General features: G+C 41.7%; 1 protein-coding gene across 5 annotated transcripts in view; it reads right to left on the minus strand.

The window, feature by feature from the left end:
* Nucleotides 1-4,285, minus strand: part of Pgm2l1 (phosphoglucomutase 2 like 1) — a 44,839-nt gene extending 40,554 nt beyond the window's left edge. For 2 of the 5 annotated variants that reach the window (XM_052157647.1, XM_052157630.1), the window contains exon 1: nucleotides 3,913-4,008. Coding sequence is in view for 2 of the 5 variants with exons in the window: in XM_052157640.1 (XP_052013600.1) it covers nucleotides 3,913-4,023 (111 nt within the window). In the remaining 3 variants the exon portion in view is untranslated. Of the gene's footprint in view, nucleotides 1-3,912 lie in introns of all 5 variants that reach the window. The other 3 variants (XM_052157640.1, XM_052157654.1, XM_052157635.1) reach the window with 3 other exon arrangements.
* Between the last annotated feature and the right edge of the window lie 22,890 nt (nucleotides 4,286-27,175).

Consider the following 27,175-nt stretch of genomic DNA (forward strand, 5'->3'; position numbering starts at 1 on the left):
AACAAGAGTAAGCTATAATTTATAAAAAGAGAGGAGAGGAAGTAATAGGAAAGAAAATTTAACCAGCAAGACTCACGCCTCCCTGCTGGCTTTCTGCCTCACTGTGTAATCCCTTTCACATATCTTTCTGTCATGACTCCATCAACCATAAGGCTTTAGCTCAAGCCAAACAAATGTGGCTACCTAATCTTATACAAACTGAGCTAAATAAACCTCCTTTCTTTATACATTACCCAGGCTCAGGAACTTACTCTATAATAAAATAGGCTTGAAGAATTAATTCACACCCTTTTGTTCTGGTTAATTTGTTGAAAAATGTTGTGTTGTTAAACATCTGAAAATCATTGGCTTAGATTGATATCTTTTATTTCCTTTTCCAGGCTCTTTATAAACCTAACCTATCTTCAACTTCATATTCTACTCTTTCTTAATACAGATCTACACTCTGAGACCAGAATGTTCTACTTACTATTTCTTAAATTGCCATGGCAAATTCCTGCCTCCACATTGTTGTTAATATACAGGACATTTGTTGATATTATAATCAGCAGAGTAGCTCTGCCCCGTGTTTCAGTCTCCCTTCCCTATCCACCCATCCATGCTTTACCAGTGATCAACATCCTAGATATAAATTGCTTAAAGAAAATTAAAATTCACATTGGAACAGAATCAACAGACAATTGTGATGTTAAAGAACCCAACTCTTAGGCCAGGGCTGCTTGTCTGTAACTTGACAACGCATGAAAGCCCAAAATGAAAGAAATAGGAAGGAGGTATGAACCTTACCCTAGAGCAGAGAACACACTGGTAATGGAGTTCTCTGTGTACAGCTGATAGGAGGAACTCCTTGACCCCTGGACTTATGGGGTTAGAGTAATAGCATAGCCCCACACAGAGATACTTTATATATACTTTATATAACAAGCCTTTACTTGTTATAAGCTGATACTGTTAAATGTTGTATGTTTTACTCCCTGTGATTAGGCTTTATAATCACCAAAAACTTTGGATTATTTGACTTTTCCTATGGTATATCTACCAAAGCCTGAATTAGAAATAAATCTACTGCATCTCTATCATAAACCCCAAGTTAACAAAACAGTATTCTTAAATCAGTCATCAGTTTCTATGACCTTGAGTTTACTGACTCATTTTGAAACTAGGGAAGCAAACATACTAACTAAAAGCCTGGATGCTGGTAGGAGGTTGTATCCATCCAAGTCTGGTAAATCTGCTGATAGAAAGCTGGCCTAGAGCAGCTATACAAAAGTACCCTGCCTCCAGTAAATCTGATTAGAAAAACAAAAACCAAAAACCAAGAGTCTCGTGCTGTTTAGACTGGAATGGAACTCGCTATGTAGCCCAGGCATCAAAACTCTAACTGCTCTTACTGTATCAGTCTCCCACTGTTGAGATTATAGGTAAGAGTAACTATGCCAGGACTATGTTCTTGCACTGTTTTCTTTTTAGCACTTATATATACCCTTAATTGCTGAAGGCCACTAATGATATACTACTGCTCTTCAACAATCTGGTCTTCACATGCCTTTCCAAAGATTTCTATGTACCCTAAGCTCTGACGGACACAAATGTGTTAACTACACACATTCAATTTTCCATCTTCCTGACTCAGTCTTCCCTCTCCATCTTAGCAAATCTGAATGTTAACTAATTGAAAAAGTTCAATGTCTTTTTTTTTTTTCATGAAGACTTTTCAATGTACACCAAGTCACCGAAGCTAAAATTAGGAATGTTGCTGACTATGGCAAATAGCAAATTGCCCTGCGACCAATTTATAGCTCATCACATGCTTCATCCAAGCAGCATTATCGGGATTCCTTGACTGGTATTAATCAGAGACTGCATTAAAAGACTATAAGTACAATTAATGTATAATGAAAGACTTAAATTTCATTTTATACTCTAAATTCTAGTGGTCTTGAACTTAGCCTAGCTTACTTAAATATCAGTCTACAGTAGATAAACCTTTGTTTCTAAAATAAAAGCACTATTTCCCATTAAGAAATCAGGAATATATTATTAATAAAATTGTTTAAATCTGTCTTTCTGTTAAGGCACTTATTATTTGTTCCCTATATTTTATTTGGGAGCCTTTGTTTTATCCTGTATTCACTGAGGTCTACATTTATTTCATCTTCTCTCTCAGGCTTTCCCTGTTCTTTTTATGTATATTTCATGTTCTCACAGTCTTCTTTGACCATCCCACTTCATGATCACTCTCACTTTTGAACTCCCATAAGCATTGAATGACTGCAACCTCATTTATTGTTACTATAACTGTTGTAGCATTATTTTATATGCATTTTACAGTTCTTAAATATTTCAGTATATCTTGGAAGTATCTGGGCATAGCACAGAAAATAAGTATTAATTCACTCAACTGGGATGTTTATTAGGAAAAACACAGGCAAAGCTGATATTGAAAGAGAAAAGAGTGTCATTAGTTTTAGTGTGGTGCACAAATCAGCAAAACTGGTATCAATCACCTGGAAGCTTACTGGGCTGTCAGGGCCCATCCTGGTTGTCTGGTCAGAAATGCCTCTTAAGATTCCCAGATGATCTGTTAGCACTTTCAGGTTTGAGAAACATTGGTTCAGACTCTACAAGAATGACTAGAACATCTAAGAAATATATGACCCAGTAACACCAAATACTTTATTGTAATTGCTTATTTGTTGGACTTCCTTATCTACTAACTAAAGACTTGCTGACCGCAAGAACTCTTTCTATCTTTCTCACCACCAGTATTTCCTGGCTGGCCTAGAACACTCAGTATTTGGTTGGGTTTTTTGTTTGTTTTGTTTTGTTTCCCTTCTTGAATGCACAGATACCTGAGGGGGGGGGGGGTAAATGAAAATAAACTTTTTCAAAAAGCTAATTAGGTAGTCCTTTTGTATAACATAACCTCGAATACCTCCATACAAACCTCTAAATTCAGTTTTAATCAGTTTTAAATGTGCTGCCTTCTCCGTTTTAGCAGCCTGACAAAACAAACACTTGGATTATCATTCCCCGCTCTGAGAGAGCCTCCAAGGGCCTCTTTTACAAGTGAAAAGGATGCATTTTAATTCTAGCTTTCCCCAACCCACCCTATATACCTGCACAAGGGGATGGAGAAAGCAGAAACAACGGCATCAGCAATTCTGAAATTCCTAAGAAATTCCGAAATATCTGGTCAGAATCTGCCTTTTAAGCTTTGAGAAGTAATGGTGCAAATTCTAGTAGTACAACTAGCCTATTCTAGATGTCTGTGACCACAATTCTTTAAACAGAATACTTCCAATAAATAACTGCCAGCAGAGGAATGAAATAAGAGGAGAACCCTTGTCACATTCAATAGCAATAGGCGATACCAGAAAATAAAAGTGAAATAGACCAGCGAAATCGTAGCCAGCGATTACCTAGTGACAGAGGGTGGAAACACACCAGAGCAACACCAAAGCAGATAGTGAGTGGTTAGGAACGTTTAAGAAACGTACCAGAAGCCACTTTCAGGTTCTGTAGAGAAGTAAATCAAGGGAGATAGAGGAAAGGAGATCGATTCATAGTACACTGAGTATAACGTACAATGATGAGGATGAGGATGGGGTATTTTTGACAATGAGAGATGATACGCACTGGAAGAGAAGGGGCAGCAAGGGAGGAGGAAACAGGGCTGCGGTGTAGCCTACTACAAAAGAAAGCTACTGCAGTTGTCCTTGCCCAGCCCAGATCGCCCGGGGAAAAGCAGCCCCTGCAGAGGTGAGAGGCATCGCCCAACTCCACTAGCCCCGCGCTGGCTGGAGCCATCTCCCCGGGAGCCTGCAGAGCCCTGGGTGGGTACCGGAAAGGGCGGACTGGGAGAGGGTGGGCAAGAAGAGGGGACAGATGCTGGGGTGACCAGGTGCCCACCTTGTCCCAACGCAGCCACTGCCCGATGGCCGTGTCGAGCTGGGGGTCTCCGGTGAGGTAGGGGGCGTGGAGCAGGTTAGAGTTCAGGTCATCAACTGCATTCTCAGCCATGGCAGACACAGGTTTGCGGGCCCGAGGGGCGGGCGAAGACAGCGGCTCCGGGGGCTCTAGGTGCGCTCACCAGGGTCCAGAAACCCCCGCCTTGACGTAGGGCATCGGAGACCAACCGCGAGGCGTTCAGTCAGCGCCAGCTCCTGCCGCAGCTTCAGCGAGCCGGGAGAGAGGGCGGAGACAGGACAGCCGCCACCCAGCAGACTAGCTCCGGATCTCAGCTCGAACTGACTGAGGCGGGCGTGAGGCGAGAGAACAACAACAGTCCCAGATGTCTGGGTCGCCGCCTTCGCCCGCGCCGCTTTAGGCCCCGCCCCCGCGCCGCCCGCGCCGCCCCCGCTCGCCCCGGCCCGTCCAAGCGCCCGAGGCATGAGGCGCGAGCCCGGGAGCGCGCGCCCGGCACCTCCGCAGCAGCGTGTACTGTCCGCTGAGGCAACGGGGCACAGCTGGCTTTCTGTTTTTAATGCTGTTCTTCAGCTGTTTTTCCCTTATCACCCACCCCACACTCGCACGTGTGTCTCCACCAGGCGTCCCAGTCGTCTCAAGCAGCCCGCCTCTGCACTCACTAGGCGAGTCCCCGGCGCGCGCAAGCCCCACCCTCTTCGCCTCAAGGCTTCGTCTTGCTTGGGAGCTCAAAGTGGCGCGCGTGAAGCCTCATGGGAGTTGTAGTTTTCCCCGCGTTCTGTACACCCGTTGCCTTCCCTTCCCTCAAAAAGAGAAAGCACCACCCCAAGGCGGTTCTCTCATGCTTCTTAGTTATGTTGTGCAGTGGTGGTCTCCTGCTTTAAGGTAAAAAAAAAAAAAAAAAAAATGCCGTAATGAACAGCTGTATCTATTAGGTGCTTGAAAGTTTTTTGTCATTTCATCCATCCTGTGTGGTAAGTTGTACGTATATTCCGTTCCCACTTTACACATAGGGAAGTGAAAGGCGAACCAAATTTTCTGAGCAGTAGTGTTCCTGAGAAATGAATGCCGGTTTCAGTCTGTCACATTACCACAGCTGGCAGTTGTTTTTGGTCAGCTGCAGAGGTAGAGAGAATATAATGTCTGGGAAATAGATGAGAATGTTGTCAGACGATGGGTCAGTATTTAACCCTAGTTTAAGAATGTACAAACATCATAAAATACATAAACCAATACAAGTAGAAATACAAGGGAAGAAAGAGATAGATACCCCCAAATGGAAATCATTTCTTCTCATCTTCACTTTCTTTCTTCTATAAAATGTGTGCCTCTCAGGTCTCATTACTTGATGCCAGAGAAATACTGAAGCCTTATATATGGACCACTCTGCTTTCTTTGTTTTTGAGACAGGGTCTTCCTCTGTGGCTTTGGCTAGCCTTGAACATATACACGCCAGGCCGAAACTGAACTCACAGAGATCCACCAGCCTCTGCCTCTTGAGTGCTGGGATTTCAGGTGTGCACCACCACACCGTGCCAATTACCCTCACTTTCTTGGTGTGATTTGACCAAGTATATTAAAACTCCTCTTCATCAGCTTTTTGTTCATGTAAAGTAAGGAGTGTATAATATTTATAGCATAGCAGTACAGTAATTGAAGAGATGCTTTTAGAGTGTTTTGAGGCTCACTGCTAAAAGACATAATAAATTCAAAGTATTTCTTTTGTTTTTCTTATAAGCTTTGAAGATTTATTTATTTATTGTAAGTACACTGTAGCTGTCTTCAGACAGAAGAGGGCGTCAGATCTCATTACAGATGGTTGTGAGCCACCATGTGGTTGCTAGGATTTGAACTCAGGACTTAAGGAAGAGCAGTCGGTGCTCTTAACTGCTGAGCCATCTCTCCAGCCCCTCCTTTTGTTTTTTAAAGACATCATTTGCTCTAATAAAATCCAAACTACTAGCATAAAATAATTGTACTGAGAGTTTCTAAAAAAATAATGTCATTGGTAGGAGTTGCAGTGTTTGCCTTAAAAAACTGAGTGTTTCTTGTAAGGGTTTATGGGATTCGTTTAACCCCATAAGACTGGGAAACAACCCTGTTCCAAGAAAGAAATTGAATGTCCACTATAATCAGAATTATTATACAAAATAAATATTAAACATTCACTATCTACTAAGAATTGTAGTAGTTTGTCTCAGCTATTAAATGCTAGGCTCGCAATCTACAAGACAAGAATTATGCTAGGAGCTGATATTACAAGAACATAAATAATTAGTTCCTTCAAGAAGCAAAATCTGGGATTGGAGTGATGTTTCAGCTGTTAAAACTAGGGCCACAACCAAAATCCCAAGACATAGAATCTGGAGAGATAGGATATGCACAGGAATGTTCAGTCTGTGATGAAGAGCTTACTGCAAACAGTTGGAATAACACCAGCAAGCAAGAGAGACTGCACTGGGACTTCAGGAAGAGAAAATAAGCAAACTGAGAAAAAAAATAGAGGGCATTTCAAATCCACTAATGAGTGATTCTCAAGTCCACTATGAAGTTGTTTAAAATATATTTTATATTAGTGAACATAAATTCCAGCAATTCTGAATTTTGATATGGCCTCGGTACCTCCATAAAAATATCTATCGATTGTGGCCTAGATGGCCCTAATCAAAGTACATATCAAGACCAACATGTTTGCATCCTCTGGAAGCATATTAAGAAATGCAAAATTTTAGTACTTAATAAAGTTCTACTGAAATAGATTTACATTTTAACAAATCTAATAATTAATATTTAAATATTGTATGTAGCACTTTTTATGAGACAATTCTTTTTAAATACCAAGTAATAATAGCAAATCAGCAACTTTCAATATATGAAATTATATAGGACATGTAGCAAAGACAGGAAAACACAGGCCCTAGTTAAATGCACCTTTTCAACCAATGTTTCCTTACTTTTATCAGCAAAATCCGAACAGATATTACTGGTTACCTGAGACTTACTCAACAGGTTGGCTTATTGTTTAAACATTGAAAGGTAAGGAAGGAGACCCTCTATCCATTCCATGGGAGAACATTGTTTAAGTGTGTCCAGAAGGGGGAGTCAGGAAACTCTCAGAAGCTTTCCATTTCTACCCGGGTTTGTCCAAAGAATCCTGTGTTTTTACTGTATTTTTGTTTGGTAAAAGTTTGTCAACTCTGTGATTATGAAAGTGAGTTCTTGGTTCTCAGAATGGAAATGCATTCTGAGTAATGAATTGTGAGGCAATTTTGTCATTAGGTGAACATCATTTTGTGAGGAAAATCTTATGAGACCACTGTTACATAGGCAGCCCTCATTTGACACAAATGCGACATTGTACATAATTGTATACTATAATGAATATGTATGCATTTCCGTTATGCCATATACATATATCAATTATATGTGTTATATATTTATAGTTGTGTGATTGTGTCAGTCAGGTTTCCATTACTGTGAAAAAGTGCCTAAAATAAATCAACTTAATAGAAAAAAAGGTTAACTTAGGCCTACAATGTCATAGACTTCAGTCTGTGGTCATTTGGCTCTGTTGGTTTTAGATGTGTGGAAAAGCATCTGTTACAGCGAGGAGCAAAAGTCAAGCAAAGATGCTCACCTCATGGTGGGCAGGAAGTGTGAGAGTCAGGATGAGGCTTGTAGGTCTCAATATGTCATTCAAGGCCATGTCCCAGTGGCTGGTCTACAGTTTACAATGGAAGCCCTAAGAAGTTGGTTCTGGGGTCTGGAGCGATGGCTCAGGAGTTAAGAGCACTGACTCCTCTTCCAAAGGTCCTGAGTTCAAGTACCAGCAACCACACGGTGGCTCACAACCATCCATAATGAAATCTGAAGCCCTTTTCTGTTGTGTCTGAAGACAGCTACAGTGTACTCACATATAACAATAAATAAATCTTTAAAAAGAAAAGTGGGTTCTGATAATGGTGAAGGAATGGACCAGCTACAGAATAGATGGATTTACCAGCAAGAATGAGAGCAAACTTGAGGCAGGGGAGTGGGTAGGGGGCAGTTTCCTTCTCCCATGTCTCTTATCTGGGCTAGTCCTATCTAGGCTAGATCTTCTTGCTTCAGATAATCTAATCACGGAAATTTCTCACAGAAGTGCCCAGTGGCTTGTGTTTTATTTGGCTCTATGTGCAGTCAAGTTGACAAGCAAGATCGTTAGCTATCACAGCCACCCTCTCTAAAGCCTTGCCAGGTCCTGGATGTGGCACACTAAATACAACTCAGGAATAAGATATTAAATCCTTTCAAAATTTAAAATATATTATTGTGTATACATGCATGATGTGTGTGTGTGTGTGTGTCTGTGTGTGTGGTACAACAGCATATGTGTGAAGGTCAACAACCTACTGTGGGAGTCAGTTCTCTTTTTCTATCATGTGGGGCCTTGGAATGGAACTTGGGCTGTGAGGCTAGACGGCAAGTTCCTTTACTTGCAGAGCTATCCTGTCTGCCAACCAAGACATTAAATCTTGAAGAAATCTGTCATTTTGTTCTGTGACCACTATGTAAAGAATATATTCTCTTCTTGTTGCTTACCGAGATACCTGTCATAAACTCTAGTTAGCTTTGTATTAATAAAGGGGATGTGTGTGTGTGTGCACATGCATGTGTACATGTATGTGTGTGTGTGTGTGTGTGTGTGTGAAGGAAAAATTATGTAAGCAATGTCCTCTTTTCAGGCCTCTTGTGATGCAAGGAGCTCTAACGATACCAAACAGAAGGGGATCTCTGTGAGAGAGCCAATGGCTGCAGACACAGCAGGGCTACAGCCAAGCAGCGTAACAGACCCAGGATGTGAATTATAAGGAGGCCTTTGCGCACATGCTTGTGGAAGTGTAGAGCTGCCGCCAGCCGGTGAGTGAGTGCCTCATTCCATTTTCAGTGTCTATCTTTAGATATGATTCAGATGCCATATAATCTATTCATGTAAAGTATTCAATTAAATGGCTTTAAAACTCGTTCACAGATACATATGTGCACATACATACATACGAATTTCAGAACATCTTGAGAACATTTTCATCATCTCATAAATCTGTGCCCTCCACTATTAGCCCTCTTATCACTCAAGTCTTTTCACACACACACACACTCACACACACACACCACACACACACACACACACCACCGGTGCCCACAATCAAAGCAACCACAAATCTATTTTTTATCTCTATAAAGATTGCCCCATTGTAAACATTTAGAAGACATGTCGTGTATAGGTCACCGTCACTGGTTTCTTTCCATTATCATAATTTCTCTAAGACCCATTTTAGCTGGGCATGGTGACTCATGCCTATAATCCCAGCACTTTGGAGGCTAAGGTAAGAGGATTACTGTGAGTTAAGGCTAGCCTGGGTTACACACTGAGTTCCAGGCCAACCTGGATTACCGTATGAGACCCTGTTACAAGAAAAGAAAGCTCTGCCCATCCTGTAACATACTCAGGCTTTTTGTTTTCACTTGGTATCCCAATAAATATACAGAAGTATGAGATAGACTGTAGCACTCTTTCATGATAAAATCATGCAGTAACCTCGGACTCAGGGGAACTTTGCATTGAGAAGAGGTCTATAGGTAACCAACACCGTAGTTAATAATGCAGTGCTGGGGACGGTCCTCAATAGGATGAGGACTAGGAAGAAAGGTCTACTGTTACCATTTTCATTCAGCACGGTACTAGAGGCTAACTAGTGCAGCTGAACAACAACATGAAAATGATGTCAAAGGCATTCATGTTGCAAAAGAAGAAATAAAGTATTCAGAGGTGACATGATCTGCGTATATAAAAATTTTATTAGAATCAGTAATTGGATTCTACAGGATTTCAAGCTATGAGATCAACATAAAATCAAACCTAAACACTTGAACTCTGTGGAAATAAAGTTAACAAAACAATTTTCAATAGCATCAAAAAGAATGAGATGTAAGACTTGCATTGTGACAACCGATGAACACTGTTAGAACTAAGAAAGACTTATGACTGTCAAATCCCATGTTCATATATTTATGTGAAGATGAAGTTTCAGAAGTTATGCCTTGCTTTTCCTTTCACTTCCTCTCGACATTCTGATGTGTCTGTTTGCTAGTTGACTTATGTGGCCATATTCAAGAGATCTTAAAAAAATTTCTTGTGATGTATTTGCCTGTGTTCAAAACAATACTGTCCTCATAAAACAATTAAAAAAAGGTGCACCCTCCTCTTTTGACGTTTGAAAGAGCTTGCAACAGGTTGATATTAATCCTTAGTTAGATGGGAAGTGTAACACCTTGCTTCCATGACACCTCAGGTCATGCCACCTTCACAATGCCCTGACAAATCGCCACTGACCCAGACACTTCATATTTAGGTTTTTATTTTAGTTACTATATTTTTGTTTATAGAGTTACTTTAGACCCTTGCAAATTTGGAATCATATTTTCCATGCCTTTCTAGTTTCTACAGAGATCTTCAAATCTTATATATATATATATTCAGTATAGTTGTTTGTCATCTAAAATACCTATGCTTCAGGTTTTTCTTATCCTTTTTTTCCTAGATCTTAAATCATAGAATTTAGTTTTTGTACATATGCATATGCTGGACATTATATTTGGAGACTCATTTGTGGGAATAAATTTAGACTTTCAGCAAATGTTTTCAGCTCTCAGGAGGATTTGCCTTGTTCCTGGGAGTTCGGCCGTGCTGAGGTTTGGAATACTCTGCAGCCTTCATGAGTCTCTAGAAACTAATCCCATGCACCTTATTGTTCTTCTAGGTGCATGGGATTCTTATTGTTCACCTCAGTGTCCTGGGCCTGATGGCCTGGAAGTGGTTTTCCTGCCCAGCTCCCAACTCTGTATGACTGTGGCTTTCTTGGCCTCTGTCATTTGCTCACTAGAGTTTTAAAATCAAAGTCACAGTTTTCAACACTGCCAACCGCTTTCAGGTCAAAAGCTACATTCTATTCAGTTTCTCTCTGATCTGATATTTGCCCTTCACTTTTGGCCTGGTTTTTTCATACTGGCCTGCCATTTCTCCTGTATAACCTTAAAGAAGGTTAAAAAGTATTATTCCGCTTATTATTAGCAAGATGGTTACCACAAATAATCTCATTTGTTTTTGTTTTTTTTTATAATTATCTAATGACCGTAAAAATACTCTGTGAAGTTGCTCTGTTAGGGTTACTTACTTACCTCTATTTTTCTCTTAAATAAGTGAAAACTACAGTGGATGCCTTTGTGCATCAAGCTACTTTTTGTTTTCTGCATTATTGCATTTATCTAAATTATTAAATTACAGAGCAATATACCAAAAATATTCCAGAATCTTGATTTCAAAGAACTAGACTAGTTTGGGGGAATTAAATTTCATGGTTTTAATCTTTTTAATTGGTTTTTTGAGAATTTTGTACAATACATTTTGATTAAATTTATTTTGATAATATTCGCTCCTCCACCACCTAATATCAGATCTACCCCCCTTCTCTACCTGCCAACTTTGTCCATCTATGTACATGTATGTATGTGAGTGTATGCACACACACACACACACACACACACACATATGTACACACACACACACACACACATTCATCAAGTCCAGTTTGTGCTGCCCATGTATTCCTGGATGTGTGTGGCCTTTCACTGAATCTTTTTAGTCCTGTCACAAAAGTAATAACATTTTTAAAACCAAGTAGAATAAATTAATCTTGGCTACCCAAATAAATAGTTCTCAGGCAGAAGATGGATTTTTCTTACTTTCCTTTTTAAATGTTAATTCTTACATAAATTATTTAAGTTTGACTTCCTGTGATGCATACCTTACAATGCTTTTCTAGGCATCCTGGACTCAGGGATAAACAAGACAGATAACCTGGGCTCTGACCTAATGAAGCTTCAGGTAGTACAGTGTATAGGTCTTATAAGTCTTAAATGCATTCTTCAACATTTTACACTTTTTATGCATATGTAAATGGTTTTGTTTTCTAGCCTGGATGAACAATAGAGTTGACAAACCTACCACATCTCTTATTGTAAATGACAAAATGAAACAGCCTAGTTTAAAGAGAAAATTGAGTTTCTTACCACAGTACAAGTGTACCTTAAATGCCTTTCCTTGAATTACGAATTTAAAAGGGCTAATAGAGTAAACATTTGCTTTTAAATTAACTATTTTTTTAATATATAGCACCACGCTTCTTTAGTTGAGTGTATTTGCTCAAGTGCTTGAGAAGGCAGGACTGGCCCCAGCTGCGGGCACCTGCGCACTGTCAGGAAGAGTCTCCAACCCCTAGCTTTGCTCTCACTTCTCCCCAGTTTTCCCTACTTAATTTTCAGAATAAGACACATATGACTGGCTACACACATCTCCAGGGAATGCTAACACACCCTAACTAGCAACCATAAAAGAAAGAGACTAACCTCTGCAGTGTGTGCTCACTACCCCATGGGATGTTGGGAGGAAGTGGTGTGACTGACTCAAGCTGCAGGTTCCTCTAAGATGGAACTGAAAGAGCAGCCTTTTCTCAAGGAAGCTCGGAGCTGGTACTGGATAAGGAGAAAGGGAGAACAAGCAGGTAGAAAGGACAAAACAGAAACTGATGCCTCTGTACTGATTTCATATCCTGGACTTTACACCTCTCTCTCTCTCTCTCTCTCTCTCTCTCTCTCTCTCTCTCTCTCTGTCTCTCTCTCTCTCTCTCTCTCTCTCTCTCTCACACACACACACACACACACACACACCATCTGTCAAATCACCTTTCTCAGTTCTTTCTGAAAAACCCCACTTCCTTTTTATTTATTCACATGCCTTATACTGTGTGCCTAATTTTGTGCCATCCAGCCTTCAATGTGATAGAAACACAGCGATACGCAAGCCCTTCTTATCACACGGATTCTTTGCCCCCTGACAAGTAGCATTTGCTAGCTTGATATTAAGACAGTTCTGAATACCACCAGTAAATAAAGTGTTGTGGTTAGTGAAACAAAGTGTTCAAAAGGTCTGCTGCATTTGAAAGCTCAAAGATAAGCGTCCTCTTGAAGCGCTATGCTAGCATTCTTCCTGAGAGCATTTTGATCTGTGTATCATTCTGTACTTTAAAATCCATTTCAAGTTCATTTTCTTGCCCTAACAATGGTCCATTTCCTAATGAAATATGAGATCCAGCTTCCAATACAATGTGTGCTCAGTGTGGTACATGTACACAAAGGGAGACCAAATTTGGTGCCAGCTCTTGCTTACAGACTTTGATTTTATGTTGATAGTTCCTCAGTCTGATATATCTTGGATAAATGGCTAATTTTTCAACAGAAGAAAAAAAACCTATGAATTACTGTTAAGGTGAGGAATAAAAAGCTATGATTTTTTGTTGATTTTATTGTTTGAAAGTGTCTATGTAAACCAATAAGTTATACATATAATTATAAGTTTGCAAAGCTATTAAGTATACATATGTACAAAATTATAAGTTTGAACAAGTTACATGCGTGTATAAAAATATATTGTTAATTATATGTCCATACATATTATATAATATCTTATAACATATAGTTAGGAGTTTCTCTTTTTGTGTATAAGTTTGCAGGGTCCAGGTGCATGTAGCGGCCAGAGGCTGACACCAGGTGTTCTCTTCAGCCATTCTCCACTGTGTTTTTTGAGGCAGAGTCTTTCGCTGAACCTGAAGCTCACTGGTTAGCTAGACTGGATGGTCAGCGAGCTCCATGATCCTCCTGCCTCCACCTCCCCAGCGCGGGGATTTGCGCACTGCACATCTGGCTACTGCACATCTGGGCTTTACCTGGGCCCTGTAGATGTCCTCATGCTTATGTAGTAAGTGCTTGCTGACTGAGCCATCTCTCCAACCTCGTGGGATTTATCTTTACTTTTCCTGTCCATTCTTTAGTTAAAATCATCAATGAGTCTAAATATATTTATCATCTATAGCTGCATTCAGCTGTATGTGACCAAAACAAAACCTAAGTGAGCTACCCAAAAGAGGTGTGTTTTCCTTCTCCAAACTGCATAACAAGTCTCTGGAAAGGCAGACTGTATGTAGATGGTAAGAGGGGTCATGAGTAAGCCTGTTTCCTTTTGGCTCTGTCTGGCATGTTGTCCCTATTCTCACAGTCGGAAGATGACTGTAACCTTTGACCTTACGTAGACACTATAAGCAAGAAGGTGACAAGCAAAAGAGTCAGTCACCTCTGCCTGCTGACCCCCTTTAAACTGTTTCTCCATGAGTCCTTGGGCTCCAAGGGAAATGGGCCAGTCTGCCTAGCTGACTGATTTCCAGGGAACTCAACTGGCTGAGCCTCTCAGGTCAGGCTGCTTAGGTGATTCTTTTTAATTTTAGTTATTAGTTTTATTCTGGTATTAATCATCTCTATCAATTAGAATAGCCATCTATTAGAAACATTTTTTTAGGTTGTCTGTGCAACAAACAACAAACATACCTCAATGGTTTATAACCGTAGGAGTGAGTACACAATATTTCCAGAAACAAGAAGTTTTGCATTGAGCCTATGCCAGGATTAGTTTAGTCAGTGGCCCAGACTCTTTGTCACCTCTGTCCCCATAAAGGCAAGTAGCTAGGCCATTTCAGGCATCATTTCTGACCCTAAGCATTACCAAGGGCAGAAAAGAATGATGTATGGTTTTTATTAACTGAGAAAGTTTTTTCAGAAGTCCTTTGCAAACATATACACCTGCATGATGACTCTACCGCAAGGTGCTTTAGATTAAACACGATTCCTTCCTGGCTGGGCCAAGGGAGCTGTAGGCAGGAAGATGGAACCTGTGTAAATATGGAGTCCTGCCAGCATGAGAAAAGGAACAAGTGGTATATGCAAACACTCCCACGGTGTCTGTTAAGGTCTGGGGATGAAACAACAAAGAGGAGAGAAAAGCAGAGCTGAGCACAGCAAAGGCAGAGCTAGAGACAGAAGACACACTCCCCTTCGTTCCTGAATGCACCAAAATGCCCCCCCTCCCCCCAGAAGCCAGGCAGGGCCGAAGGACTGCAATCTCTGCTATTTTTCAGCTTGTGGCAGGAAGAGTGCAAATTCATTGCCAGCTTGGGCAGCATGATGAGATGTAGCCTCCAAATAAAAAGGACCATGGGTGTAGCTCAGTGGCAGGGTACTTAGCTAACGTGTACAAGACAGTGTTTAATTCCCATTACTGCAAAAGCAAAGAAAAACCCTAGGGAAGGCATCAAAAAGCTCATATGCCATCCCCCTAGGAAACCAAAGAGGAAATGAGTCCATGAAGGGTAGCAGGCACTTCATTCTCATGGTTGTGTACATAGATCTGACATCAGAGGAAATAATAATTTGGCTTCATGAAGTATCAAATTACTGTTATAAACATTGTTCCATGAATAGCCCATTTCTTCTATGCTATGTGTCCACCAAACACTTAGAAAAATTATTTTGATGTTTAATCTCAATCAGGGCAAAGTTAAGCCAGGATGGTTCTGTGGACTACCTACTTTTATTTAAAGTATTCTCTGTGGTCCAAAAAAAAAAAATGTGATATTTGTTTAGAATGATTGATATTTTCTTTAAAACTTTCACGAGTCATTTTGGAAATATTTTTGATGAAATCTTTAAAAACCTGAAGCAACGAAAACAAATGACCCTAAAAATTGGCAATATGCCTTTCAAAACTGGTTGAGCCCGTTCCCTTCCTTCCCTTGTAAACTAAAGTATTAAATAGTTAAAACCAACCACAAAGATCGTGGTGGTTTATTTATTACATGTATTCAAGATGAAAGGGGATATAGTCTCAGCAAGTCGGCTGGGGATGGCTCAGATTCTGAAGCTAGCCTTGCCATATTTCCTCCCCTCCCCCGCCCTTTGAACATGCCTTTTGGTTACCATGGGAACTAGAGGTCTTAGGGAGAAGAGATTGCTTTGAATACTGGACTAAGCAAGAGGAAGGTTTGGGTACAAGTGTAGAAAGTAGCTTTAGGCAAGGAAACAATGAGAACTGGGATCTATGTGGATGCATCTGTGCTAAGCGTTTCACATTATTTTGCAGAGTAGAAAAGACAGCCATTATGCTAAGAAATACAACATGACACAGAGAACCTAATGCTCGGTGGAACAGTTCTGTGTGGCCACAGTGTTGTTTACCCGATACCACATGAGTGGCAGGACCCACTGCATCCATCAGCGCACCCGGCTCCCTATCATCAGAATATCTCGAACGCAGGAACATGACTGCTTCAGGATTTGCGCTCCTGGAAGGGATGTTGCAGTCTCCAACTTGCAGAGTAGTCACGGGGTATTAAGCTAGCTCAGCTCCTACAGCCCTGAAGATAAAGCAGTATCTGCCAAGCTGAGACTCGCTTAGATGAGGCTATGCTGGGTGGGCCTGGGGAGATGGCTCGGTGGTTAAGAGCACTGGCTGCTCTTCTGGAGGGTGCTGGGTTCAATTCCCAGCACTCACCTGGCAGCTCACAACTGTCTGTAACTATCCCAGGGAGACCTGACACCCCCAGACAGACAGACAGACAGACAGACAGAATACCCACTAGCAGTTCATTCTGTTGAGTTCTGCCTTGGGCACAGCCACCTCCTGGGGTCCCGCTGCCATGTGTACAGTTTTAGAATTAATTCTGGCTTGTACCCATCACAGAGGAAGATCCAGCCTTCGTTTTACGTTCTGAAAACTATTTTTAATTTTTTATTAGGATTTTTTATTTGTGGACGCAGGGAGCTGCATGCCACAGCGCTTGTGGAGACCAGAGGACGGCTTTGGTGAGCCGGTTCTCACTGGCCGTGTGAGTCTCCAGGATGGAACCCAGATTACTCACTGAGTCATCTTGCCATCCTGTAGTTTCCAAAATACGTTTTTGTTACATTTTATTGATTGCAGTACTGACTTGAGTGGAGGGATAGCAGTATTCTCAGTCCCTGAAAAAAAAAAAAAAAGAACTGGAAATTTCTCCTGCTCGAAGCAGCTGCTGACTCACCGAAGCTCGGGAACTGTTTCCCATGAATCACTGACTGATTATGTCACTTATGTATTATAAATCTGCCCTTTTGTCTTGTTTCCCTTTATTTCCCTAATCTCATATTGGCAGAAAGGAAATGTGCCGATGCCGAACCCGTGGAAAGCGCGTCGGTCCCGCAGCCCAGCAGCGTGTAATTGGAGCGCTGTGATCCCTGTCTCCCATCCTTCTCTACTTGTTCTCCCGTTCTCAATTGACTGTTTCCGGAAGCTGTCTTTATAATGCTTGAATTGCAAGGATACACAAAAGAAGCTGTCTTTATGACATACTAAGGAAAGGATGTTGTGTTCCAATTTATACTAGTAGTCTTGGAGATACTTTATTTCAAAAAGACTGAATGCATTTCACTTAGAACCAGCTTCAATAATTAAATTTAGGGCACCAAAAAACAAAAAACAAAAATGGATCTGCATGTTGGACTGTCTTCGTGATGTTTCATTGTTTCTTTTATTATATTATGGTCTATTTAAAATTATTTTATATTTGCTGAATTAGTGAAGAAGACTCACTTTTGTTACAACTAAATATGCAAATATTTAAGTCTTGGAGCTGTGACCGGGTTGTCTGTTTCCGGTCCCCTCCCCTCATAGCCCATCTGGTGTATTTTGCAGAAATACTGGTTACATAATCTACAAGCTGTCTCTAACAGAAACTCACTAAAATCATCTGATATGTTCAAGGTAAAGCTGTACAGTATATGCTGTAAGACATTTTTAAAAAACATACCATATGATGTTTGACAATTTAGAAACATTTTGTACCTTATGGAGGAGGTGGGAAGTAGACAGGGAGGAGATGGACCCTGGAAATAATAGGCAGGTATTTATTGTAAGACAATTGAGAGGAAGGAGATGTCCGTAAACACAGATACATCTTAGGTAAAGTTCATGGGGATGTTACCTTTCCTTTGTCCAAGGCTTTTTCCTACCATGTATCCCTGTTCACAGCTGGAAAGACTGGTGTCTCTGGGCTCCTGTCAGTTAGCTCATCCCTCCTCCCACCTCAGCTCTTGAGCAGTACAGTTATCAGATGTTTGTTACCGGGGCTGGAGATATAGCTCAGCTGGTTAAAAGCACATACGGCTCTTGCAGAGAGTCTGAATTCAGTCCCAAACACCTACAATCAGGCCGCTCACAGCTACCTCTAACTCTAGCTCCAGGGGGGTCAGACATCTCTGGACTCCCAGGCGCTCACACTCATGTGTGTAGCTCCCCCTTCTCCCTGCCACTGCACAGACGTGTGTGTGTGTGTGTGTGTGTGTGTATGTACAGCATATACTGTACAGCTTTACCTTGAACATATCATATGATTTTAGTGAGTTTCTGTTAAAGACAGCTTGTAGATTATGTAACCAGCAATTTTTATTTATAATAAATAAATAATAAAACAATAATTATATAATTATTTATTTATTATATATAATATATATTTATATATAATATAATGTGATTTATATAATATAATTTATTATATACAATTATATATATAATTAAAAAGCAACCTTTAAAAGTTTTTCATTTGTCCTTTTAAAATTATGGATGAGCCAGAGCAGTGGGGCAAACTATGCAAACTACAATCCCAGTAACCTGAGAAGTAGAGGCAGGAGGGCCGTGAGGTTGAGACTAGCCTTGGCAAAGTAGGAAGACCCTGCTTTAAAATGTCATGCGGCTGCCCTTGGCTCTGAGTGGTTGTCTTTTCAGTTTAGACGGGAGGAGAGTGCTTTGAGTGTTTCATTTCTTTCCATCTGGCTACAGGCGTCTAAGGACCTCTCCGTTAGGTCAGGCACTAAAGTCACCAAGCTGAGGCTTCTCTGACCATATATAGTAATGAATACAGTCTGCAAAAAATAGCTTGAAAATGTCATTGAATGAACAGAGGGCTACAGTTCTCCACAATGAGCCACAGACAATCTCCAGAAAAGAAGGGAAATTGTATCGCCAAGTGCTCTGCACCGTAATACTCTAGAGTTCCGTTTTCATTCAGGAAGTAGTAATATAATTATATAATCTAACATTTATTACAATAAACATAAGACACTTAAATTTTAATTTTAAAAATCAAATGTGTGCCTTGTAGCAGTGCACCATTGACCTCTTTTGCTTTTTGGTATCCCTAGTGTTATGCTTGTAAGTTAAAAGGGTCAGTGGAAAACTAGGCAATATCTAAACATTCAGCCTGTTCTTTGATGACATCTTTGTGTTATAATAAGCCTCCATGCAGCAGACACTTCCCAGATCAATTCTATACACTATTTGTCGAGAGAAAGACATTGCTTATGTGTGTATACAGTTGGTCTAAGAAGTGATTCACTGCTCCAGATAGGTCGAGAATCCTTTCCTGAGTTGATACTTCAATTGTTCTGGAAAAGATATGCTGTCATCTTACAGAGGTTGCTAGTCTTTAGTGTACTGCGGCCTTCCTCCTGGACCTTCACTCCCGTGCTCCAGCCTGCTCTGTGCCTCCGAAGGTTGGCCAGTGTAGAATTCCTCACAGGCTTCCTTTCCTTCAGGCTTTCTGTGGTGGTGGAGTGTGAACACCAGCAATAACGGGCGTGAGGTGTGTGCAGAGGCGGATTGTCACCTCATTTACCTGGTGACCCTCTTTATACAGCTTTGTCCATCTGTAGTTCCAGCTACTGCTCATCCTTCATCCCTTCAGGTTCCTGAGGGGTCATGTCTCCCCCACCACCGAGCTCTTTCTAGCCTGAGGACACTGCCCTGATCTTTATGGTATTTTTACCCTTAGATAAAGACAGTCTCTTATTAGCCTCTCCTCCTATGATCCAGTCTGAAAGGCTTCTCTTTCCTATTGAGATCCACATCAATATTCGGAAGTGGCAGATGGTCAAATTCCTGCAGATAATAAAAAAGGTCGAGGCAATGACAAAAGAGTTAGATGAAAAGAGTAAATAGGTCCGTTCCCAGGGGGACCCGATGCCCAGTCCCCAGGGACCTGGTGTCTGCAATCTTTCTCTTCCACTCCATGGAGTTATTATTAGATCATGGCATCATTTTATTACTGTGAGCTGTACACTCTGTTGCGTACAGGCAAGTCACAGGAGGCCCATTAATGTTTGAGTTGAGTTTTCTGTTACTTGACAGGAACCTGTGCTAAAGTCATTTTATGCCATATAAAACTGCATAAGATAGACTATGACTATGTCTTAGTCAGGGTTTCTATTCCTGCACAAACATCATGACCAAAAAGCAAGTTGGGTAGGAAAGGTTTATTCACCTTACACTTCCACATTGCTGTTCATCACTAAAGGAAGTCAGGACTGGAACTCAAGCAGGTCAGGAAGCAGGAGCTGATGCAGAGGCCATGGAGGGATATTTCTTACTGGCTTGCTTCCTCTGCCTTGCTCAGCCTGCTTTCTTATAGAACCCAAGACTACCAATTCAGGGGCAGCACCATCCACAATGGGCCCTTCCTACTTGGTCACTAATTGAGAAAATGCCTTACAGCTGGATCTCAAGGGAGATTCCTTTCTCTGTGATAACTCCAGCCTTTGTCAAGTTGACACACGAAACCAGCCAGTACAGACTAGCTCCTGAAATGGCGAATAGGGTTTTGGGTGTCATTGTCAGAGACCATTGAAATGTACAGAACTCACCCCCAGGCTTCCTTCCCTCCGCCCCCACTGGAAGTCTGAAGGAAAAGAAGTCTGTGGAGCTCCAGAGACAGGCTGACTTCAGAGTTTATTCAGAGAGTGCCGTCAAAGACCTCACTGTAAGGGTGTTTTCTATCAAGGTATCTTAGTTAGGGTTTTATAAAGAGACATCATGACCAAGGAAACTCTTATATGTAAAACATTTAAGTGGGGCTGGCTTACAGTTTCAGAGGTTCAGTCCATTATCATCATGGTGGGAAGCATGGCAGCATCCAGGCAGACACGGTACTAGAAGAGCTAAGAGAGCTCTACATCTTGTTCTGAAGGCAGCCAGGAAGAGACTGTCTTCCACAGGAAGCCAGGAAGAGGGTCTCTACACTGGGCAGACTTCAAAGCCCATCCTCAACACACTTCCTCCAACAAGGCCACAACTCCTCCAATAAGGCCACACCTCCTAGTAGCTCTACTTCCCATGGACCAAGCACTCAAACACATGGGGGATAAGCCTATTCAAACCACCACAAAAGGTATCAAACAGCAGTTGTACATTTAGTGGGAAACAGATATTTATTTCCAGGTGCTCTGTCAGGATGTTCCTTCCCAGCACCCTTGGTAAAACTTCCCTTGCTTTTCATTGGCATAGATCACATCACATGCCTATCTTTGATCGAGTAGCCAAGGCAAGGAAGCATAATTGTGCTAATTAATATAAGTCTGAGCCATAAGATTTGGAGCTCTGGTCAGGGGTGAAGTTATCATCTCTAGAAATACCTGGGAGGGGGGACATAGCTTAGGGGGATAATAATAAAAATCAGGAGAACTACCAACAGGAAATGGAATGGATGCTAGGGAGATGACCCTGTCTTGTATAGCTTACCAGCTACATAAGCCAGTAGATCGTTTCCTGCTTAAACTAGTTATGTAATTTTTCCTTCTTCTCTAGGAGGATCATGGGACTAATCATACCTCTTCACTGATTATCTGTATGACCCTGGACATGTGTATAATTACGATTACTGTACTGTCTGGCTTTGTGGGTCAACTTGACACAAACTGGAGTTATTACAGAGAAAGGAGCTTCAGTTGGGGAAATGCCTCCATGAGATCCGGCTGTAAGGCATTTTCTTAATTAGTGATCAAGCGGGGAGGGCCCATTGTGAGTGGTGCCATCCCTGGGCTGGTAGTCTTGGGTTCTATAAGAGAGCAGACTGAGCAAGCCAGGGGAAGCAATCCAGTCAGTAATATCTGCCATGGCCTCTGCATCAGCTCCTGCTTCCTGACCTACTCAAGTTCCTGACTTCCTTTGATGATGAACAGCAACATGAAAGTGAAAGCTGAATAACTCTTTCCTCCCCAACTTGCTTCTTGGTCATGATCTTTGTGCAGGAATAGAAACCCTAAGACAATTGCTGAAAACTAGTTTTTGTGGTTTTTTTGTTTTTTTGTTTGTTTGTTTGTTTGTTTGTTTTTTTCTTTTTTTGGTTTTTTTGGATTTGGTTTTTTTCGAGACTGGGTTTCTCTGTATAACCCTGGCTGCCCTGGAACTCACTCTGTAGACCAGGCTGGCCTTGAACTCAGAAATCCACCTGCCTCTGCCTCCCAGAGTGCTGGGATTACAGGCATGCGCCACCACCACCCGGCTCTGAAAACTGCTTTTATGAAACTGAACCCATCACCATTTAGCTTCTGTAAAATTAGTGCTAATACTATTTGTCTACCTGACAAAATTTCTGGGAGGCTCAAGTGAGATGGGAGACAAGAAAACATTTTGTAAATGTCAAAGAGTAACATAAATGACAATGATCCTTGTTGGTTTGTGTGTACATGTATGTATCTGTGTGCATGTGTGTGTGTGTGTGTGTGCATGTGAGCATCTGTGTGCACGTGCGTATGTATGCATATGTGTACTCATGTGTACACAGGTGCTCATGTGTGCAGGTTGCATGTGTGGAGGCCAGAGGGAGACCTCTGGTATTTTTCTGGAGCTGTTCGCCTTGGCTTTTGAAACAGGGTGCCCTATTGGCCCTATGCTGACTGGCCAGGCAACATACCCCAGCCATCTCAGCGCCTCCCTAGCACTGAGAGTACAAACATGAGCCAGCATGCCCAGCTTTTTTATTGAGGATCTAGGGAAGAAAACCACATCCTCCTCCTTGGCCAGTCGGCACCTTACTGACTGGGCTGTCTCCTCCACTCTCAGATGCTCTTCCTAGTACCCTTATTTTACTGTGCTAAGAACACTAGAGTTAGTGTTCGATGTAGTGTTGTTGCCTACAGGCACAGCAGCATTGTTGTGACGTACTCAGGAGACTGTTTTGCTCCTTTTAGTGAACAAATTAAATGCTCCCAGATGGTTTGAAAATACCAGATTGCTAACAACCTCCCTAAGGTGTTAGCCTCTTTGAGTTTCTTAAAGGATTTCTCCCTGAGCTGCTAAGAGCCAGAGAGAGTTACAGTGGCTCGAAATTTTCTCCACTCCCCTGGCAAAGAACCAAAAGCGCAGTCATTCTAATAAAGTTAGTCAAAAGTAGTTATAAAATGCTTATGAAGTACTTATGATGAGTACTTTTTGGTACTAGACACAAATAAACCATTAGTGTGAATATCCAGGTATAGTGGGCCTCTGTGTAACTACGGGTTGCAATATTTATCATGCCGACATTGTACACATGCCTACCAATGTGAAGGATGTTTATCAGTTAGCTACAATAAGGATAAAGGTCTTGAAGGAAATGCTAATATTAGGAAAGTTGGCAAGGTGGAATTAGTAATAGACTGTAGTGAGCCTAGGACATACTCACATTTTGATGTCACTTGGAGAGGAATACTCCACTTAAAATGCTATGTAGTTTTAATTTAATAAAAATAAGCTTCCAGTACTCAGGAAAAAGAGGAAACATAGATAATGATGTTTCCTCCTTGTGGCTGTGCACAGCTGCAGATTACACCAAATAATCCCAGAGTCTTAAGACTGTGATGATTCTCTTTGGGACATTTTTCAAATACTTCTCCATTAGCCCTGGCCAATTCTTCAGTTGGTCAATGAGTGAAGGAAGAAAGGAACCCAGCCTACATATTTTAATAAAAATATCACACACACGCAACTTTTGACCTACTATCATAGGTTAACCTGCTTTGAGTACCTAGCAGCTCCCATTATTCTTATGCAATGCCTTATCCCATAGAACCAAACAATTACAGGGTAAGAATATCTCCATCTACAGCTTCAGAACCAGTAAATAATCTTGAATCCTGCAGTTCTAAAGCACTTCTTTTTGTTGAGGACCCAGGTTCAGTTCTCAGCACCCATATGGTGGCTCACAACCATCCTTGGCTCCAGTTTCAGGGATCTGATTCCCTCTTCTGGCACCAGGCATGCATATGGAACACATATGTACATCTGGAAAAACATTACATATATGAGAAATGTGATGAGATAGTTAAGTCTCCTTTAAAATTCTTTTGTTTTTAAAGACAGAGTCTCACTGCATAGTCCTGACTGGCCTGGAACTCAATATATGTACCATAAACTCACTGGGATCTGTCTGCCTCTGCCTCCCAAATTCTGGGATTAGAGATATATATCACCATACCTGGCTCCTTGAATTCTTGATAAAATATTCGTGAAATGGAAAACTCTCAAGATATTTCTGGAAAACAGTAGATTGGTCCAAGCAAGGTAAAGGGTTTTTCTATGAATAATAGTCAAAAGAAGAGTCATGCAGCATAGTGACTCAGAGAAAGAGACAGTTTTAGAGTCCTACCCCAGCACTCAATAGCTCTGTGACTTTAGGCAAATCATGGGGCCTCATGAACCTTGTTATTGCCTTGTTATTGCCATCTGCAAAATGGTAATACAACTTTTTTCCAAGTTGTGCTGTAGCGGTACATGCCTTTAGTCATAGCACTTAGTAGGTAGAAGCAGGCAGATCTCTGAGTTTGAGGTCATCCCTGTCTAGAGAGTGAGTTCCAGGACAGCCAGGGCTATGCAGAGAAGCCTTGTCTCAAAAGAGAAATAGCAGCAGTAGCTTCCACAAAGACTGGTTATAGATGAGGCAATACCAGTAAAACTTAGCACGGAGGCTGACAATTACTCAAGACATGGCCACCACATAGGACAAGAGCAGGTAGAGAATCTAGCCTCCCACAGAGGAGGTAACATCCCAAAACACCATTGATTTCTTCCAATGATGCTTACTTGTGGCAAAAGCACAAATCTTACAAATATGTAACAGTGTGGGAAACTCTGTGGGTAGACTGTTGTGTTGTATCCATGTGTGGCCTCCAGGGACTCCACCTCACTGGGGTGGTGAGGGAATAAAGGAAAGAGAGACAGATGGACACATGGGCACACAGAAAACTGGGTCAGCTGCTGGAGAAGTCAAAGCACTCTGAAAGTACAGTGTGCTTATTATACAGAGTCAAACAGGGTTATTGCACCCGGCTGGATAAGGAGGCCAGTTGTTACAGGTAAATGAGGAGGCAGGAGTATGGTGCACAGCTGGACTGGGGAGGTAGGTTTAACTAATATGGATGGGAGCAGCTTCTGCAGGTGAGCAGTCTTCAGACCATAAACATGGTAGTAGTCAGAGAAAGAAAGCAATGCTGGACATTTTCACACACACACACACACACACACACACACACACACACACTATCCAAAGAAAGTCTTTGCCACTTCCCTCTGAGCTCCACCGGAAGGGGAAGGTTTTGCCAGCCCTTCATGGGACTGAGGCTTTGAGGTCCTTAACATGGCAGTGCCCATGTCTACAGCTACACATTCACTCAGGGTTTCAGTCCTCCATGGCTCCCTTCCCTTCATACCCTACAATCTTTTCTTCCATCTTTGTGTCAGAAGCAGAGAAAGTTTATTTTACGGTGCTTTTAGGATAAAAAGTCTTTTAATACTTACATTATACATTCATGAATAAAGTCTTTCATATTTTTTATTGTTATTTGAGTACTACTGTGATCTACTACTGTAAATAATCAAAAGCCTGGGAGTCTGATACCTTGTCTTTCATTCAATAGTTATGCAATGTTTGTCTTGCGCTGGGCTCTTTGCTGGGCCCTGGAGTAAATAGTGGTAAGAGGAAATAGAAATGTCAGCGATGTAAAGAAAAGAGACAAAGGGAATGGGCAGTAATGATAAAGCATGGAAAATGCCTTGCTGGGGGAATATAGGGCATCGTAGGTTTGTTTACAGGAAGTATACTTGACTCTAACTGAGGAACCAGACCAAAGCAAATATTGTTTTCCTCCTGAAATAAAGTGCTGTAGAATATCTGAGAATTAAGTAGGAGTTAGTCAGGATTGTGCCTGAAATTATTTACAAGTCAAGATGAGCTGGCCTAAATAGTGAGCCCTTGCTACAGAGTAATGGTGATCGTTAACTCTACAGAAGTAGGACAGCACCTCTGGTATTGGAATTTCATTCCTGTCAACAGAAAGTGGGACAAGGGCTAGTGATCCAGAGGCCCAGGGCGAATGAACAGTAGCACTGCGAAATGAACCAGAGAGACCAAGGAATGCGAAGCTGGGAGGTTAAGGGAGCGTTCATTCCTCAGTTCATAAACGTGCAGAACAAAGGGAAGGATGGTGGGAGAACCAGGTTCCCTGTACTGCAGTATCTGATCTTTTTATTTTGCAAGAGCTCCTTTTTATTTTGTAATTTGGAATAAGAATTTCCCTCTTAAGAGACTCTAGACTCTCCAACTGTAAGCTGTGTGGGTTGAACTGTTGGAAAGAAGTCAAGAAAGCGCTGCTATGGCCTGGGGATCAAAGCAGGCAGACGCACAGCATCCAACAGCCTAGGCCTACGCTTCAGCAGCATGGGTACTCGAGCCCAGACTGACCAATGCCCAGAGGAATGCAGTATCCGATGTTGAACATAGGAACTCTCTAGCCACCAACTCAAAAACGGGAGCTGCCTTTTCTACGTGTATGCTCAAACCTTAGTGAAGGCTTTCAAGGACAGCATGGTGTGATTTCACATGGTTCCCTCTCTGCCTTCTGCTCTTCTGTCCTAGGGAACTCTGGGAAGATGTGGCAGGAGGTGATGATCATGTAGAAGCAGGGCCCAAACCGAAGACAGTTGATTGTAAATGGTGCTATTTCAGTACACAGCTGGAGAATGATCTTCAGAATACTGTAGTGAACATTCATCATGTCAGTACAATGCCTACTCTTTCTGCTTGCAATAGTTCCTCCACCTTCATGTATAACATCAGTTCCCTCCCATGAATCTTGTCATTCCTCGCCCTTGGCAAGAGGATGAACACGGCAAACCAGGAGGAAGAAAGACTTTTGTCAGTTGCAAATAAAAGGCACAGTCTCTCTCGAATGGCAAAACTTCAAGACAAAACCACAAGCTGCTGGTAGTCACATCCCTTTCTGTGCTGAAGATTTCAGCTGTGACTGCAGGCTGAGACTCGGAGAAGATGGGCAAGTGTGATGGCGGTGGGCAGTGGGTACATGAAGACGAGGCGTGAAGAATACACTTGAGAGTGGTACACGTCCATAGCTCCAGTCCTCAGGAGGCGAGGCAGGAGGATCAGGAGTTCAAGCCATCCTTGACTACATACAAATTTGAGGCCAG

Source organism: Apodemus sylvaticus, chromosome 1, assembly GCF_947179515.1.
Source record: "Apodemus sylvaticus chromosome 1, mApoSyl1.1, whole genome shotgun sequence".
In the NCBI taxonomy this organism is placed as follows: Eukaryota; Metazoa; Chordata; class Mammalia; order Rodentia; family Muridae; genus Apodemus; species Apodemus sylvaticus.